Raw genomic sequence first — 15553 nt, 5'->3', positions numbered from 1 at the left:
TTTTAATGGATTTAAAGTTATAGGAACCTAACGTACTTAATTAGGAACCTAACTGATGCATTACTTAGTAATCTAATACAAGAACCTAATTCTAATTAGAACAATTTTAAACAAAAATTAAAATACTCTTGAGTCAGAAAATGCTAATAGTTTAAAACAGCTTTTTTCAACCTGGATTCATCTACACCACAGACAAGAAAATGATGTGAATAAAGTATTTTCTCAATTCTCCCAAGAATACTTACCATTCTAGAAAAAAAGTTAATTCATTATAAACAGTGATACCTTTGGATTTAGTCTTAATTCTCTCTTGGACGCAGATTGGGGAAGACTGATTTAAAATGTTTCCCCTTCGACAGGTTTTAAACACAACCGAAAAGTTTATTTGGCAAGTTGAGTTACTGCGGAATCTTTATTTCTGTAATCTTCCAGAATGATCATGAATGGAACAGAAATTTAAGGTTACTTTTCAACACAAAATGAAGATTACTAGATATTTTCAGCAGAGATAATTTTCTGAAACAAAGCAAACGCCTCACAAGGCTTTTATTCATCTACTACCTCCAACCCTGTTATCACTTCTATACACGCCTCTCCCACTTTTAGCAATAACCTAGATCTCTTTACTTTAAAAGATCAGAGTTCTTTGGCTCTTCTCTACAATCACCAAAAAATGTTTCCACTGGTGTGCCTTTCTCTCCATCTCAAACTCTCCACTTTCAAATCACCATCCTGACACTTCTTGGTCATTCAGGGAAGAGGACTTTTTACTTCATCCTTTTCTCAATTTTGCCTCATTAATTTGCAGGACAAATTTCACCTCCTTTTGCTGGTCTCTTCAGAGTGAACAAACATGAAATGTCTATTGTGTGCCAGGAACCACAGTGGGGGCTTTCACGTAAGCCAGCACATCTCACACTTTTCCTCTAGCAAATGAGGAAATCCATCACTTACAAACTGTATATATTTTACCATATGGATGTTTAATGATTACTGAGTAAAAGTGATGCTATGGAAAGTTGGGCCGGGGGACTAAGCAACCCTAGAATACTTCCAAGTATCCCTAATTCACAAATCCCAGTTTAAAAAGCACGTATGAAATCTCTTGTTACATTTCTCCCAACATTTAAGTGACTACTTTGAATGAGACACTGTATTAGACACTCAAGGATACAAACACGAGTAAGATATTCATACTGTACCCTTCGTTCTAAATGCCTCCATTTTCGAAAAACCGGATGCATTTGGGACTCTTTTTTTTTTTTTAATGTTTATTTATTTTTGAGAGAGAGAGAGAGACAGACAGACTGTGGGCAGGGGAGAGGTAATGAGAAGGGGAGACACAGAATCCGAAGCAGGCTCCAGGCTCTGAGCTGTCAGCACAGAGCCCGATGCGGGGCTCGAACTCACGGACCGTGAGATCATGACCTGAGCCCAAGTTGGACGCTTAACTGACTGAGCCACCCAGGCGTCCCCATTTAGGACTCATCTTAAATGCTGCTGCCACCAATAAAATCTTTTGGATTACCTTAGCCAGAACTATCCTTTCCTAAGGGATCTTATAGAAGTTAATTTTAACCTTTAACATTTGTATACGTATCTCTTTTTGCTTTATAGAGTCGATTCTTCTTAAGGGCAGGGTCATTGCTTTACTCATGTCTTTATCTCCACAGCATCTTCTATATTTGGATATGGGGTTTAAGGACAGATGGTATAATCCAGGTCTAGGGAATTATGCTGCACCCAAATTTCAGTTCTGCCACTCATTTCAAATATGCAGTAATGGGCAAGTTTACTTAGAACTTCTCTCAGGTTCGACATTAAGTAAAACGGGGATAATACTTTTATTTACGTCTTAGTGTTATGAGAATTAAATTCAGTGTTAAGCAGTTAGAATAGTGCCTGGCCTATCATAACCGCTCCATAAACACTTCTTATAACTCATTCTCCCAGCTGTTGAAAGACTTAGGAGGCAAATGATTAGCAAATTGCATGGGCACATAGTAAACACTCTATGGTAAACAAGTGAAAAAATACATTCGTATTTGTATCTCATTAAAAAGATTTTAAATGTATTAAAGAATGAAGGATATTTCGTTAGAAAATGTCCATTACTGAAAGCGCAGCAGATCCCAGACCAGAGCGGATCATTGGCAATATGAAGTAGGATCATTAAGAGACCTGAGATCTTGTTCAGGGACCCTTAACCTGGGGACCCAACGAAGTTCATGGATAAGGATAGGGGAGAGGTGGTCTCTAGTGAACCCACTGAATTTTTTGCAACGCTGTGTGCTTCTCTACCCATTATCCATAACTTTCACCAGTTTCCCTAAGGACTCAACCTCTGCTGTAATCCCAACTCTGCCTCAATTAGCTTTTTACAAACTTTTTTTTTTTTTTACCGCAATATACAGATTTTGGATTTATTAATCCCAAAGTTCTTCAAGCTCCAAAATCTCTGAACCTATGCTCCATAACAAGTAAAAAGTGGGGGGAGGTGCAGGATAATGTTTAAATACAGAATACCGACTTTCTTACTTTTTTGCAGAAATCATATCCTCACACTATTGTACTTTTTTTCTTCTTATTAGAACACTCTTGGGCAAAAGTACTTTAGGGTATTTTTGAGGGTGAGAATGACAATAAAAAAGTGCTACCTGTCCTGACTGCCATTCTTACCAGCCACTATCCTTGCAAATGCAGAAAAGCACACCAGTTTTATAAGCAACATCCTAACCCTTCTTTGCCCCCTAGAAACTTAAAGTGGGATGCCAAAGCATTCGAAATTCCACTTTGAACTCCATATACATTTTATTTACCTATTTCAGAGGGAATGCTTTTCTGTTTAAGATCGTCAGTGCGGTCAGCACACATTATTATAGCAAGAACAAGCCCAACATGAGAGTACGGTCAGCTGCCGCCGTGTTAAGGGCAGAATGAGGTAGTTTTGTCAAAGCCCAGGCACTGCGTCTCCTAACCACCTCAGATTCCTGGGCCCCACCGCCGCCGCCTCCCTCAAAAAACTCAAACCGGACCAGGACCCCGCAAGGCCTGAGGCGGCGGCCGCATCCGCAGCCCGCACTCCAGCAGCTCAAGGGTGACCTCAGCCGAAAAGGCCCCGCTCCCTCCTGCAGGGTCTGGACCTACCATCGCTCCGTTGGTCAGAGCCCGGGAGCCCGCACTTGCCACCGGCGACGCAGACCCTGAGAGACCCACCGACCTGCTGCCGGCCGACTGACTGACGTGGAACTTCCGGGAGGCGATTCTCGCGATAATGGAAGCCAGGCCGCTAGCGCCTGCGCAAACGCGACGCAGGGTGGCCGTTTTGCGACGCAGGGTGGCCGTTTTCCAACGCCCTTCTCAGTTTCCCAGGCAACGCGGCCTTCAAACTTGTCCTGAGCCGAAGGGTTTGAGAAGGCTGCGTGTGGTCTTTAACCACCAAACGAAATGGACTCGATCCCGTGAGGGGAGACTGAGAACTAGAAACCGAGAGAGAAAAAAAAGATGAGAAAAACGAAATGCTTAATCCCTTTGGACGCTAACGGCAGGGGGAGCACCGCCGTAGTGGAGTTGTGGTTTGAGGAGCCGCGCCCGCCTCTTCCGACTTTGGCTCTGATGGGAGGGAACGGGAGAGGAGGCGGAGCACGGGTCCGACGCCTCAGTACTAAGGTGGCCAGAGAACTAGGGCCAGGAAATTCTCTGCGAGCCCTGGACCGAGCGCCGAGTGAGCCTGGGAAGAAATGGCCAGACTAAGGGCCGGGCTTGAGGCCTGTAAGCTTGCAGGGAGGCCAAGAGCCTTCAGTCTGGAGCCCCCAGGAGATAGGGATTCCAATCACGCATGATCATTTGTTACTGAGCATCGACTGTGTTATTCATTTATTTAACAAATATTTATCGATCTTCAGCTGTGTGCTAGACATACTTTCCTCTCAAACCCTTCCATCAAACTGAATTATCTCCATTTGACTAATGAGGAAACTAAAGTTCAAAGAAGTGTCCTGACCAAGGCCACATAGTAAGTGGTGGAGTCGGGATTTCATCCCAGATCCATGTGTCCTCAAAGTCCCGTGATCTTTCTACTACATCAGAGTATCTCTTCATAGAGGTAACTGTAGAAAGGACATGAGCCACAGGTTGCAAAAACTGCGAGAGCATTTGCCTGTCACCATCCTCCTATATTCCTGCTTTTATTTTGTTTTAAACACCGTGGGCCAAATAAAAACTTGTTACGTTTAAATGAGTACCTCTGGCCTGACAGAAGCCTTGGCTTTTTAAGACCTCTGTATTTTCAGAAAGGCAAAAAGTGTGTGTGTGTGTGTGTGTGTGTGTGTGTGTGTGTGTGTGTAGAAACATTCAGAGAGAGACATGGACTCTGCGTGTCTTTTAGTGAGAGCTTTGCTGCTAATGTGATCTCTTTGTGGGCCTCAGTTTTCCTGATATTAAAAATAGGTTGTGGCCGCCTGGGTGGCTCAGTTGGTTAAGCCAGAGGACCTCGGCTCAGGTCACCATCTCCCTGTTGGTGGGTTTGAGCCCCAGGTAGGGATCTGTGCTGAGGGCTCAGAGCCTGGAGCCTGCTTCTGATTCAGTGTCTCCCTCTCTCTCTGACCTTCACCTGCTCACGCTCTGTCTCTCTCTCAAAAATAAACATTTAAAAAAAATAGGCTGGATAATCTCTAAAGATCTTTCCATTTCTACTATTCTGTGTTTTTGCAATATTTAATAGAAGAGTGGGTCTGGAACTGGATTTTAATGCCAGCAGTTTTATCTTATGAAATATAAATTGAGAAGAGTTTGTTGAAAATTTTACGAATTCAAACTATATGTAATTTGCTTGAATAGTGGAGCTTCTAATATTTTTGATTCCTGGATACTCTTGCTCTTGAGAAAGTATCTTAAGACTTGGCACGTTACCAAGCAATACAAAATAACATATCACCTCTATCCTCAAGGCACTCAGTTGGGGATACTTAAATCCTTAAATACACTAGGCACCCAAGGATTTATTTAGTTAGTATTGATGAGAGCTGAGCCCCCCGTGTCACACTCACTGTGACTCTACCTTTTCTCATTCTTCCCACTGCAGTTAACCAACATTAAGTTCCGCAGTTGTATACTATAAATTCATTCTTCTTTCAACCATTACATACTGAATTTGTACTATATCCAAAGCACTATACTAGGTGCTGCCTATAAAAATTTTAGACCTATAAAAATTTAGTCTTGGATTTGGTTAAAAGAAATTCCATTTTAAATAAGATTCTCAAATATGAACTAATAGATAAAATAACTAACAACATGTGTGTATATTCCTAAGTTTTCAATGGTGGGTTTAAAATCTTTTGTTTACTCTGTGGTTTAGAGGAGACTGGAAGGTTAGGAAAGTAGCTCTGGGGAAGAAAATAAATATGGACAAGCTTAGCAAATTGGTAAAGGATTTCCCAAGAGGTTGATTGCAATTGATCAACAGATCTTAAAGTCTTACCTGGTCAATTTCTAGGATGACTGTTTCACCCCTTCCTTTTTTCTGCTGCTGTGAGAAATCCAAATGGAAGTTCAGTCAGCAATGCCTCTATCAGTACTCTGTATACACCTTGCTCTCCCCATTCTATTCCCACCCCTTCATCAGAAGTTGAGGAAGTGAAAATAATTCCTGGAAAAGTCTAATTGGCATTTTCAAAAAATAAAACTCTGTGTATGAATGTGTGTGTGTGTGTGTGTGTGTGTGTGTGTGATCATTTAGCAAAGTGGTGAGTAGGTACATGAACAATAGCCTAGTTTCTCTCTTCAAAGGGAGGTGAGTTATGTACAAATAATGAAATACTATACCAAATATGAGTACCCTGAGAAGTACCAATAAAGTACTCAAAGGATAAAATATCCAGCCAGGGATATCAGTTTGATAAAGGAGGAATAATGTGAGCAGGACTTTGAGTTAAAGAGTACGTGGTATATTTGAGAACCACAAAAGTCCAGTTTGCCTGGTATTTGTTTAGGACACTGAGGGAAAAGCATGGAGAGGAAGGACAGAGCTAGAGCCTGAAGATTCTTAAATAGGGAGGAATTGGACTTTAATTCAGTAAGCAATTTGGAACCATTAAACCAGAAAAGAAACCTGTTCATACCTGCACTCTGTAAGATTTACCATTTGTTGATGTGTATGAACAAATGGATGGGGACAGTGAAATACTACACAAGTTTAAGGGAAGTAAGTGTGGAAATAATGGTTATGAATGAATTTTATTGAGTGTCCACTCAGCATGAGAATATGCACTTTGCATACTGGGATTCATACAGTAGTACTAAAAGACTTTATTTTCTCCAACTTATAGATGAAAAACTGAGGTCTGCTTGGTGAAGTGATATGCTCCATGCCACACTGCTCAAGAATGAGTGACAGCCTTGAGATATGAATCCAAGTTTATCTCCAAAACAAGTGCTGTTTGTTTTTTTCAATAGCATCTTTTAAAGTTTATTTATTTTGAGAAAGATACTGACAGCATGAGCAGGGGAGGGGCAGAGAGAGAGGAAGAGAGAGAGAATCCCAAGCAGGCCCTACGCATCAGTGCAGGGTCTGACGCGGGACTCAAACTCATGAACCACAAGATCATGACCTGAGCTGAAATCAAGAGTTGGACGCCCAACTGACTGAGCCACCTAGGTGCCCCAACAAATGCTGTTTTTACTAGACTGACATTTCTTCCTTTTTCACTAAGAAGCTAAAATCAACAAGATACACAAATGATTTGAGTTTGTTGTGAATTAAGGGGTTGGGAGGTATCCTTTTTTTTTTTTTCAATATATGAAGTTTATTGTCATATTGGTTTCCATACAACACCCAATGCTCAACCCAAAAGGTGCCCTCCTCAATACCCATCACCCACCCTCCCCTCCCTCTCACCCCCTCATCAACCCTCAGTTTGTTCTCAGTTTTTAAGAGTCTCTTATGCTTTGGCTCTCTCCCACTCTAACCTCTTTTTTTTTTTCCTTCCCCTCCCCCATGGGTTTCTGTTAAGTTTCTCAGGATCCACATAAGAGTGAAAACATACAGTATCTGTCTTTCTCTATATGGCTTATTTCACTTAGCATCACACTCTCCAGTTCCATCCACGTTGCTACAAAGGGCCATATTTCATTCTTTCTCATTGCCACGTAGTACTCCATTGTGTATATAAACCACAATTTCTTTATCCATTCATCAGTTGATGGACATTTAGGCTCTTTCCATAATCTGGCTATTGTTGAGAGTGCTGCTATAAACATTGGGGTACAAGTGCCCCTATGCATCAGTACTCCTGTATCCCTTGGGTAAATTCCTAGCAGTGCTGCTCCTGGGTCATAGGGTAAGTCTATTTTTAATTTTTTGAGGAACCTCCACACTGTTTCCAAAGTGGCTGCACCAATTTGCATTCCCACCAACAGTGCAAGAGGGTTCCCATTTCTCCACATCCTCTCCAGCATCTATAGTCTCCTGATTTGTTCATTTTGGCCACTCTGACTGACGTGAGGTAATATCTGAGTGTGGTTTTGATTTGTATTTCCCTGATGAGTAGTGATGTTGAGCATCTTTTCATGTGCCTGTTGGCCATCCTGATGTCTTCTTTAAAGAAGTGTCTATTCATGTTTTCTGCCCATTTCTTCACTGGGTTATTTGTTTTTCAGGTGTGGAGTTTGCTGAGCTCTTTATAGATTTTGGATACTAGCCCTTTGTCCGATATGTCATTTGCAAATATCTTTTCCCATTCCGTTGGTTGCCTTTTAGTTGTGTTGGTTGTTTCCTTTGCTGTGCAGGAGCTTTTTATCCTCATAAGGTCCCAGCAGTTCATTTTTGCTTTTAATTCCCTTGCCTTTGGGGATGTGTCAAGTAAGAAATTGCTGTGGCTGAGGTCAGAGAGGTCTTTTCCTGCTTTCTCCTCTAGGGTTTTGATGGTTTCCTGTCTCACATTCAGGTCCTTTATCAATTTTGAGTTTATTTTTGTGAATGGTGTGAGAAAGTGGTCTAGTTTCAATCTTCTGCATGTTGCTGTCCAGTTCTCCCAGCACCATTTGTTAAAGAGACTGTCTTTTTTCCATTGGATATTCTTTCCTGCTTTGTCAAAGATTAGTTGGCCATACGTTTGTGGGTCTAGTTCTGGGGTTTCTATTCTATTCCATTGGTCTATGTGTCTGTTTTTGTGCCAATACCATGCTGTCTTGATGATGACAGCTTTGTAGTAGAGGCTAAAGTCTGGGATTGTGATGCCTCCTGCTTTGGTCTTCTTCAAAATTATGTTGGCTATTCAGGGCCTTTTGTGGTTCCATATGAATTTTAGGATTGCTTGTTCTAGTTTCGAGAAGAATGCTGGTGCAATTTTGATTGGGATTGCATTGAATGTGTAGATAGCTTTGGGTAGTATTGACATTTTGACAATATTTATTCTTCCAATCCATGAGCACGGAATGTTTTTCCATTTCTTTATATCGTCTTCAATTTCCTTCATAAGCTTTCTATAGTTTTCAGCATACAGATCTTTTACATCTTTGGTTAGATTTATCCGTAGGTATTTTATGCTTCTTGGTGCAATTGTGAATGGGATCAGTTTCTTTATTTGTCTTTCTGTTGCTTCATTATTAGTGTATAAGAATGCAACTGATTTGTGTACATTGATTTTGTATCCTGCGACTTTGCTAAATTCATGTATCAGTTCTAGCAGGCTTTTGGTGGAGTCTATCGGATTTTCCATGTATAATATCATGTCATCTGCAAAAAGTGAAAGCTTGACTTCATCTTTGTCGATTTTGATGCCTTTGATTTCCTTTTGTTGTCTGATTGCTGATGCTAGAACTTCCAACACTATGTTAAACAACAGCGGTGAGAGTGGACATCCCTGTCGTGTTCCTGATCTCAGGGAAAAAGCTCTCAGTTTTTCCCCATTGAGGATGATGTTAGCTGTGGGCTTTTCATAAATGGCGTTTATGATGTTCAAGTATGTTCCTTCTATCCCGACTTTCTCAAGGGTTTTTATTAAGAAAGGGTGCTGAATTTTGTCAAATGCCTTTTCTGCATCGATTGACAGGATCATATGGTTCTTATCTTTTCTTTTATTAAGGTGATGTATCATGTTGATGCATTTGCAAATGTTGAACCAGCCCTGCAGCCCAGGAATGAATGCCACTTGATCATGGTGAAGAATTCTTTTTATATGCTGTTGAATTCGATTTGCCAGTATCTTACTGAGAATTTTTGCATCCATATTCATCAGGGATATTGGCCTGTAGTTCTCTTTTTTTACTGGGTCTCTGTCTGGTTTAGGAATCAAAGTTATACTGTGAGTCTAGAAGTTTTCCTTCCCTTTCTATTTTTTGGAATAGCTTGAGAAGGATAGGTATTATCTCTGCTTTAAACGTCTGGTAGAACTCCCCTGGGAAGCCATCTGGTCCTGGACTCTTATTTGTTGGGAGATTTTTGATAACTGATTCAATTTATTCACTGATTATGGGTCTGTTCAAGCTTCCTATTTCCTCCTGATTGAGTTTTGGAAGTGTGTGGGTGTTTAGGAATTTGTCCATTTCTTCCAGGTTGTCCCATTTGTTGGCATATAATTTTTAATAGTGTTCCCTGATAATTGTTTGTATTTCTGAGGGATTGGTTGTAATAACTCCATTTTCATTAATGATTTTATCTATTTGGGTCATCTTCCTTTTCTTTTTGAGAAGACTGGCTAAAGGTTTATCAATTTTGTTTACTTTTTCAAAAAACCAACTCTTGGTTTTGTTGATCTGTTCTACAGTTTTTTTAGATTATATATTGTTTATTTCTGCTCTGATCTTTACTATTTCTCTTCTTCTGCTGGGTTTGGGGTGTCTTTGCTGTTCTGCTTCTATTTCCTTTAGGTGTGCTGTTAGATCTTGTATTTGGGATTTTTCTTGTTTCTTGAGATAGGCCTGGATTGCAATGTGTTTTCCTCTCAGGACTGCCTTCACTGCATCCCAAAGTGTTTGGATTGTTGTATTTTCATTTTCATTTGTTTACATATATTTTTAAATTTCTTCTCTAATTGCCTGGTTGACCCACTCATTCTTTAGTAGGGTGTTCTTTAACCTCCATGCTTTTGGAGGTTTTCCAGACTTTTTCCTGTGTTTGATTTCAAGCTTCATAGCATTGTGGTCTGAAAGTATGCATGGTATTATCTCAATTCTTGTATACTTATGAAGGGATGTTTTGTGACCCAGTATGTGATCTATCTTGGAGAATGTTCCATGTGCACTCGAGAAGAAAGAATATTCTGTTGTTTTGGGATGCAGAGTTCTAAATATATCTGTCAAGTCCATCTGATCCAATGTATCATTCAGGGCCCTTGTTTCTTTATTGACCATGTGTCTAGATGATCTATCCATTTCTGTAAGTGGAGTGTTAAAGTCCCCTGCAATTACCACATTCTTATCAATAAAGTTGCTTATGTTTATGAGTAATTGTTTTATATATTTGGGGGCTCCCATATTTGGCGCATAGACATTTATAATTGTTAGCTCTTCCTGATGGATAGACCCTGTGATTATTATATAATGTCCTTCTTCATCTCTTGTTACAGCCTTTAATTTAAAGTCTAGTTTGTCTGATATAAGTATGGCTACTCCAGCTTTCTTTTGACTTCCAGTAGCATGATAAATAGTTCTCCATCCCCTCACTTTCAATCTGAAGGTGTCCTCAGGTCTAAAATGAGTCTCTTAAACTTAACAGAAACCCATGGGGGAGGGGAAGGAAAAAAAAAAAAAGAGGTTAGAGTGGGAGAGAGCCAAAGCATAAGAGACTGTTAAAAACTGAGAACAAACTGAGGGTTGATGGGGGGTGGGAGGGAGGGGAGGGTGGGTGTTGGGTATTGAGGAAGGCACCTTTTGGGATGAGCACTGGGTGTTGTATGGAAACCAATTTGACAATAAATTTCATATATTAAAATAAATAAATAAATAAAATAAAATGAGTCTCTTGTAGACAGCAAATGGATGGGTCTTGTTTTTTTATCCATTCTGATACCCTATGTCTTTTGGTTGGCACATTTAGTCCATTTACGTTCAGTGTTATTATAGAAAGAGATGGGTTTAGAGTCATTGTGACGTCTGTAGGTTTCATGCTTGTAGCGATGTCTCTGGTACTTTGTCTCACAGGATCCCCCTTAGGATCTCTTGTAGGGCTGGTTGAGTGGTGACGAATTCCTTCAGTTTTTGTTTGTTTGGGAAGACCTTTATCTCTCCTTCTATTCTAAATGACAGACTTGCTGGATAAAGGATTCTCGGCTGCATATTTTTTTCTGTTCAATACATTGAAGATCTCCTGCCATTCCTTTCTGACCTGCCAAGTTTCAGTAGAGAGATTGGTCACGAGTCTTATAGGTCTCCCTTTATATGTTAGAGCACGTTTATCCCTAGCTGCTTTCAGAATTTTCTCTTTATCCTTTTATTTTGCCAGTTTCACTATGATATGTCGTGCAGAAGATCGATTCAAGTTACGTCTGAAGGGAGTTCTCTGTGCCTCTTGGATTTCAATGCCTTTTTCCTTCCCCAAATCAGGGAAGTTCTCAGCTATTATTTCTTCAAGTATACCTTCAGCACCTTTCCCTCTCTCTTCCTCCTCTGGAATACCAATTATGCGTAGATTATTTCTCTTTAGTGCATCACTTACTTAGTTCTCTAATTTTCCCCTCATACTCCTGGATTTTTTTCTTTTTCTCAGCTTCCTCTTTTTCCATAATTTTATCTTCTAGTTCACCTATTCTCTCCTCTGCCTCTTCAAATGGTTGTTTCCATTTTATTTTGCAGCTCATTTATAGCATTTTTTTAGCTCCTCCTGACTGTTCCTTAGTCCCTTGATCTCTGTAGCAATAGATTCTCTGCTGTCCTCTATACGGCTTTCAAGCCCAGCGATTAATTTTATGACTATTATTCTAAACTCACTTTCTGTTATATTGTTTAAATCCTTTTTGATCAGTTCATTAGCTCTTGTTATTTCCTAGAGACTCTTTTGAGGGGAATTCTTCCGTTTGGTCATTTTGGATAGTCCCTGGAGTGGTGCGGAACTGCAGGGCACTTCCCCTGTGCTGTCTTGAATAACTTGTGTTGGTGGGCGGGGCCACAGTCAGACCTGATGTCTGCCCCTAGCCCACCGCTGGGGCCACAATCAGACTGGTGTGTGCCTTCTCTTCCCCTCTCCTAGGGGCGGGATTCACTGTGGGGTGGCGTGGCCTGTCTGGGCTATTTGCACACTGCCAGGCTTGTGGTGCTGGGGATCTGGCGTATTAGCTGCGGTGGATCGGCAAGGTGCACAGGGGCGGGAGGGAGAGGCTCAGCTCACTTATCCTTCGGTGATCCGCCTGGGGGGGGGGGCCCTGCGGTACCAGGAGGGAGTCAGACCCGCCGCCAGAGGGATAGATCCGCAGAAGCACAGCGTTGGGTGTTTGTGTGGTGCAAGCAAGTTCCCTGGCAGGAACTGGTTCCCTTTGGGATTTTGGCTGGGGGATGGGTGAGGGAGATGGGGATGGGCTAAGGAGATGGCGCTGCTGAGCGCCTTTGTTCCCCACCAAACTGTGCTCTGTTGTCCGGGGCTCAACAACTCTCCCTCCCGTTGTCCTCCAGCCTTCCCGCTCTCTGAGCAGAGCTGTTAGCTTATAACCTTCCAGATGTCAAGTCCCACTTGCTGTGGAAACACACTCCATCCGGCCCCTCTGCTTTTGCCAGCCAGACTCGGGGACTCTGCTTTGCCGGCGGGCTGCCCCTCCACTCCGGCTTCCTCCCACCAGTCCATGTAGCGCGCACCGCCTCTCTGCCCTTCCTACCCTCTTCCGTGGGCCTCTCGTCTGCACTTGGCTCCAGAGAATCCATTCTGTTAGTCTTATGGCAGTTTTCTGGGTTATTTAGGCAGGTGTAGGTGGAATCTAAGTGATCAGCAGGACACGGTGAGCCCAGCGTCCTCCTACGCCGCCATCTTCCCTCCTCCAATCTGGGGTTGGGAGGAATCCTAATGTTAATGTTTTGAATCTAAAGAACCTGGAGGAACACCTTTAATTAGAATAAGAAGTGAAGCCAGTAAATGATGCAGGTAAGAAACACAGGAAAACTGTATGCCAGATACATCTAGGAAAACTATGCCACAAAAGGAAAAGACAGGGAGAACATAATAGGGTGACCAGCAGTCTAGATGGCTTTAGAGAATTTAAGGAGGTTTGGTATTTAGAAAAAAACTATTGCCATTGAATTAAATGATTGCGAGGATACAAGTTGCCTTCAAAAAAGCATTTTCAGTTAAGTAATGCTAAGGGAAGCAGGTTTTCAAGGGATTAAGAAATGATTGGATGATAAGGAAATGGAAGTAGTGAGTATACACTATTTTAGCAAAAGAGTGGTATGAAAAGGCAAATATTGATGTCTCACTGAAAGTGAATCGATTGTTTCTGTATTTAGGGTGTAGGTGACATTACTTCATAATAACACTCCAAAGGGATGTACACAACTAAACAAACCTTTGCAGTGTGAGTAGGAATTAGCCAGAAAAATGTCAAGAAGGTTATATGCAGAGCATTTTAAGTGGAGGGAAGTGAGAGTTCGATTTTCCCAGAGAACTAAAAGTGGTTTAGCATGTCTGGGCCAGATAGTAAGAAGGGGGAAGAATCGAGAAATGGGACTGGAAAGACAGATGAAGCTCAGATCTTGAAGGTCCATGATTGCCAGTTTAAGGAGTCTGGACTTTATCGGGAAGGCTCCAGGGAACCATTGAAGAATGTTAAGTAGGATAATCTTCATGCTCCATTACTGATTCATCATTGCGTGTCAGTTACTTTTCCTATTAAAGGAAATGTTAAGGTTATCAGCTGGATTTCTGCACGATGTGAGTAAGAAGAGTTTGACCACATAATCACATACCAACCATCAGCAGACTAAATTGAGTTGAAGAACCACTGAGCTGTCTTCCAAGAAAGAAGCTTGTGGACGCCCTACACTAGAGGCAAAAGCTTTGATCGCAAAAGCATTGATTAACTATAGCGTGCTGTGCATTTCGTCTGATTACCTTCTAAACATTTAAAAGTTGTTAAATTTACTCCATGTGATGTGGGATGGGGGATGAGGGAATGTTCACTTTTGTTTACCTGAAAGCATAAAAATCTAAATTTTTAGTAACGTTTTTGGTGTGGATATAAATTTTACCTTTTAAAAAAGATTGTATTAACCTCATATTTCCTTAATAAAAAAATTTTAGAGGAGGCAGTTTAAAATGAGCTTTGAAGGAAATGAAGGAGGTGATTACACAGATTGGAATTGCCAGACATTGTAAGTATGGTAGTAGAATTGGAGGAATTTGTTGTCTGGTGACCTCCATAGTGTTTTCATATGTGAGGACATTCTATACCCCACTCTTCTCCTGTGGAAGGCTAAGACCACCAATGTTAAATCATGGGCAACAGACTCTGGAAACTTCTCTGTCTTAGGGTTGTCTTGTGCGGAGAACTATCCTGGTCTTAGTTTCATTACCTGTGAAATAACGTTGGACAAAATGAACTCTGAAATCCCTTCCTGCTCCAAGCCTCTTTAGACTTTTGAGCGTGATTCTGTGTTCTTGTCAAATGAAGAGGGCAAAGGGTTGCAGGATGTGCTAATAGACATTTGTTTTTACTTCATGTGTCAAGGCAGCAGTTCTTCCCACATATTTCACAGCACATATTGCTCTTTTTCTCTGGAAGCCACCTTTAATCAGCACATTTTTGGTGAGGGTTCATTATCCTTTGAACAATACCGTATAAACCCGAGAGTCCTAGGGCTTAGAGCAAGGAGCCTGATGGATGTGAGGGGACCAGGAGCAGAGGCCCAAGTGTGCATGGTATGCAGAGGTCCTTGGTGAACATTTTGTAGCAACAAATGCTTAGCTTTCTTTCCTGAGAAAAGATTTTACAAAGTTTTACATAAGCAAGTTGATAGGTTTAGAGCAATTATGTTTCCTTAAGAATTATGTCCTTGTAAATGACAGTGCTGCATATAAATAAATGAATAATAATGACAAATAGCCTGGATATCTGGCATGTAGCAGTTACCTTTAAATTAATTGAAAAAAAATTTAATGTTAAAGTGAAATATCTGGAGTGACAAGGCAGTGCACAGTATAATTTCCATCAAATTGCCTTATTCCACTTTCTTCTAAAGAATCTGTCAGCTCAAGTTGATCTAAGGGCATTACTGAATTTGAATTCAAATGTAGTTCAAGCCCCAAGCTTTAAAAACTGAAGTCCTTGGGCTCTGAGCTCCTGATAGGTTTTTGTACCTGAAGATGATAATCCAAATCATATTGAGTCGCCCGACTCCAGGACTTTTCATTTGATGTCAAAGCAACTTCACATTGACAGTGCTTGATCCATCACTAAAATCCAAATAAAGGTACTGTCACTAGGAAGAATAAAGTATTTCTTTTGCTAAATATGGCTATACCTTAGCGTATCTTCCATTGACAATGAATGCAGATATAACTTTATCTTGAAAAGGTTTATATATAAAGTGTTAGCTAACTGGATCATATATGGGTACTACTTACACACAC

General features: G+C 41.0%; 1 protein-coding gene across 1 annotated transcript in view; it reads right to left on the bottom strand.

Annotated features, from left to right (window-relative positions):
* COPB2 (COPI coat complex subunit beta 2) overlaps window positions 1-3351 on the bottom strand; it is a 31405-nt gene extending 28054 nt beyond the window's left edge. Inside the window, exon 1 of the mRNA XM_007087439.3 lies at window positions 3148-3351. Within this exon, the coding sequence (XP_007087501.1) occupies window positions 3148-3150 (3 nt within the window). The 5' untranslated portion in view covers window positions 3151-3351. The remainder of the gene's footprint in view (window positions 1-3147) is intronic.
* Window positions 3352-15553: the final 12202 nt, after the last annotated feature.

Source organism: Panthera tigris, chromosome C2 (assembly GCF_018350195.1).
Source record: "Panthera tigris isolate Pti1 chromosome C2, P.tigris_Pti1_mat1.1, whole genome shotgun sequence".
Classification (NCBI taxonomy): Eukaryota; Metazoa; Chordata; class Mammalia; order Carnivora; family Felidae; genus Panthera; species Panthera tigris.
The sequence above is the reverse complement of the archived record's forward strand: the minus strand, read 5'-3'. Positions and strand labels throughout refer to the sequence as shown.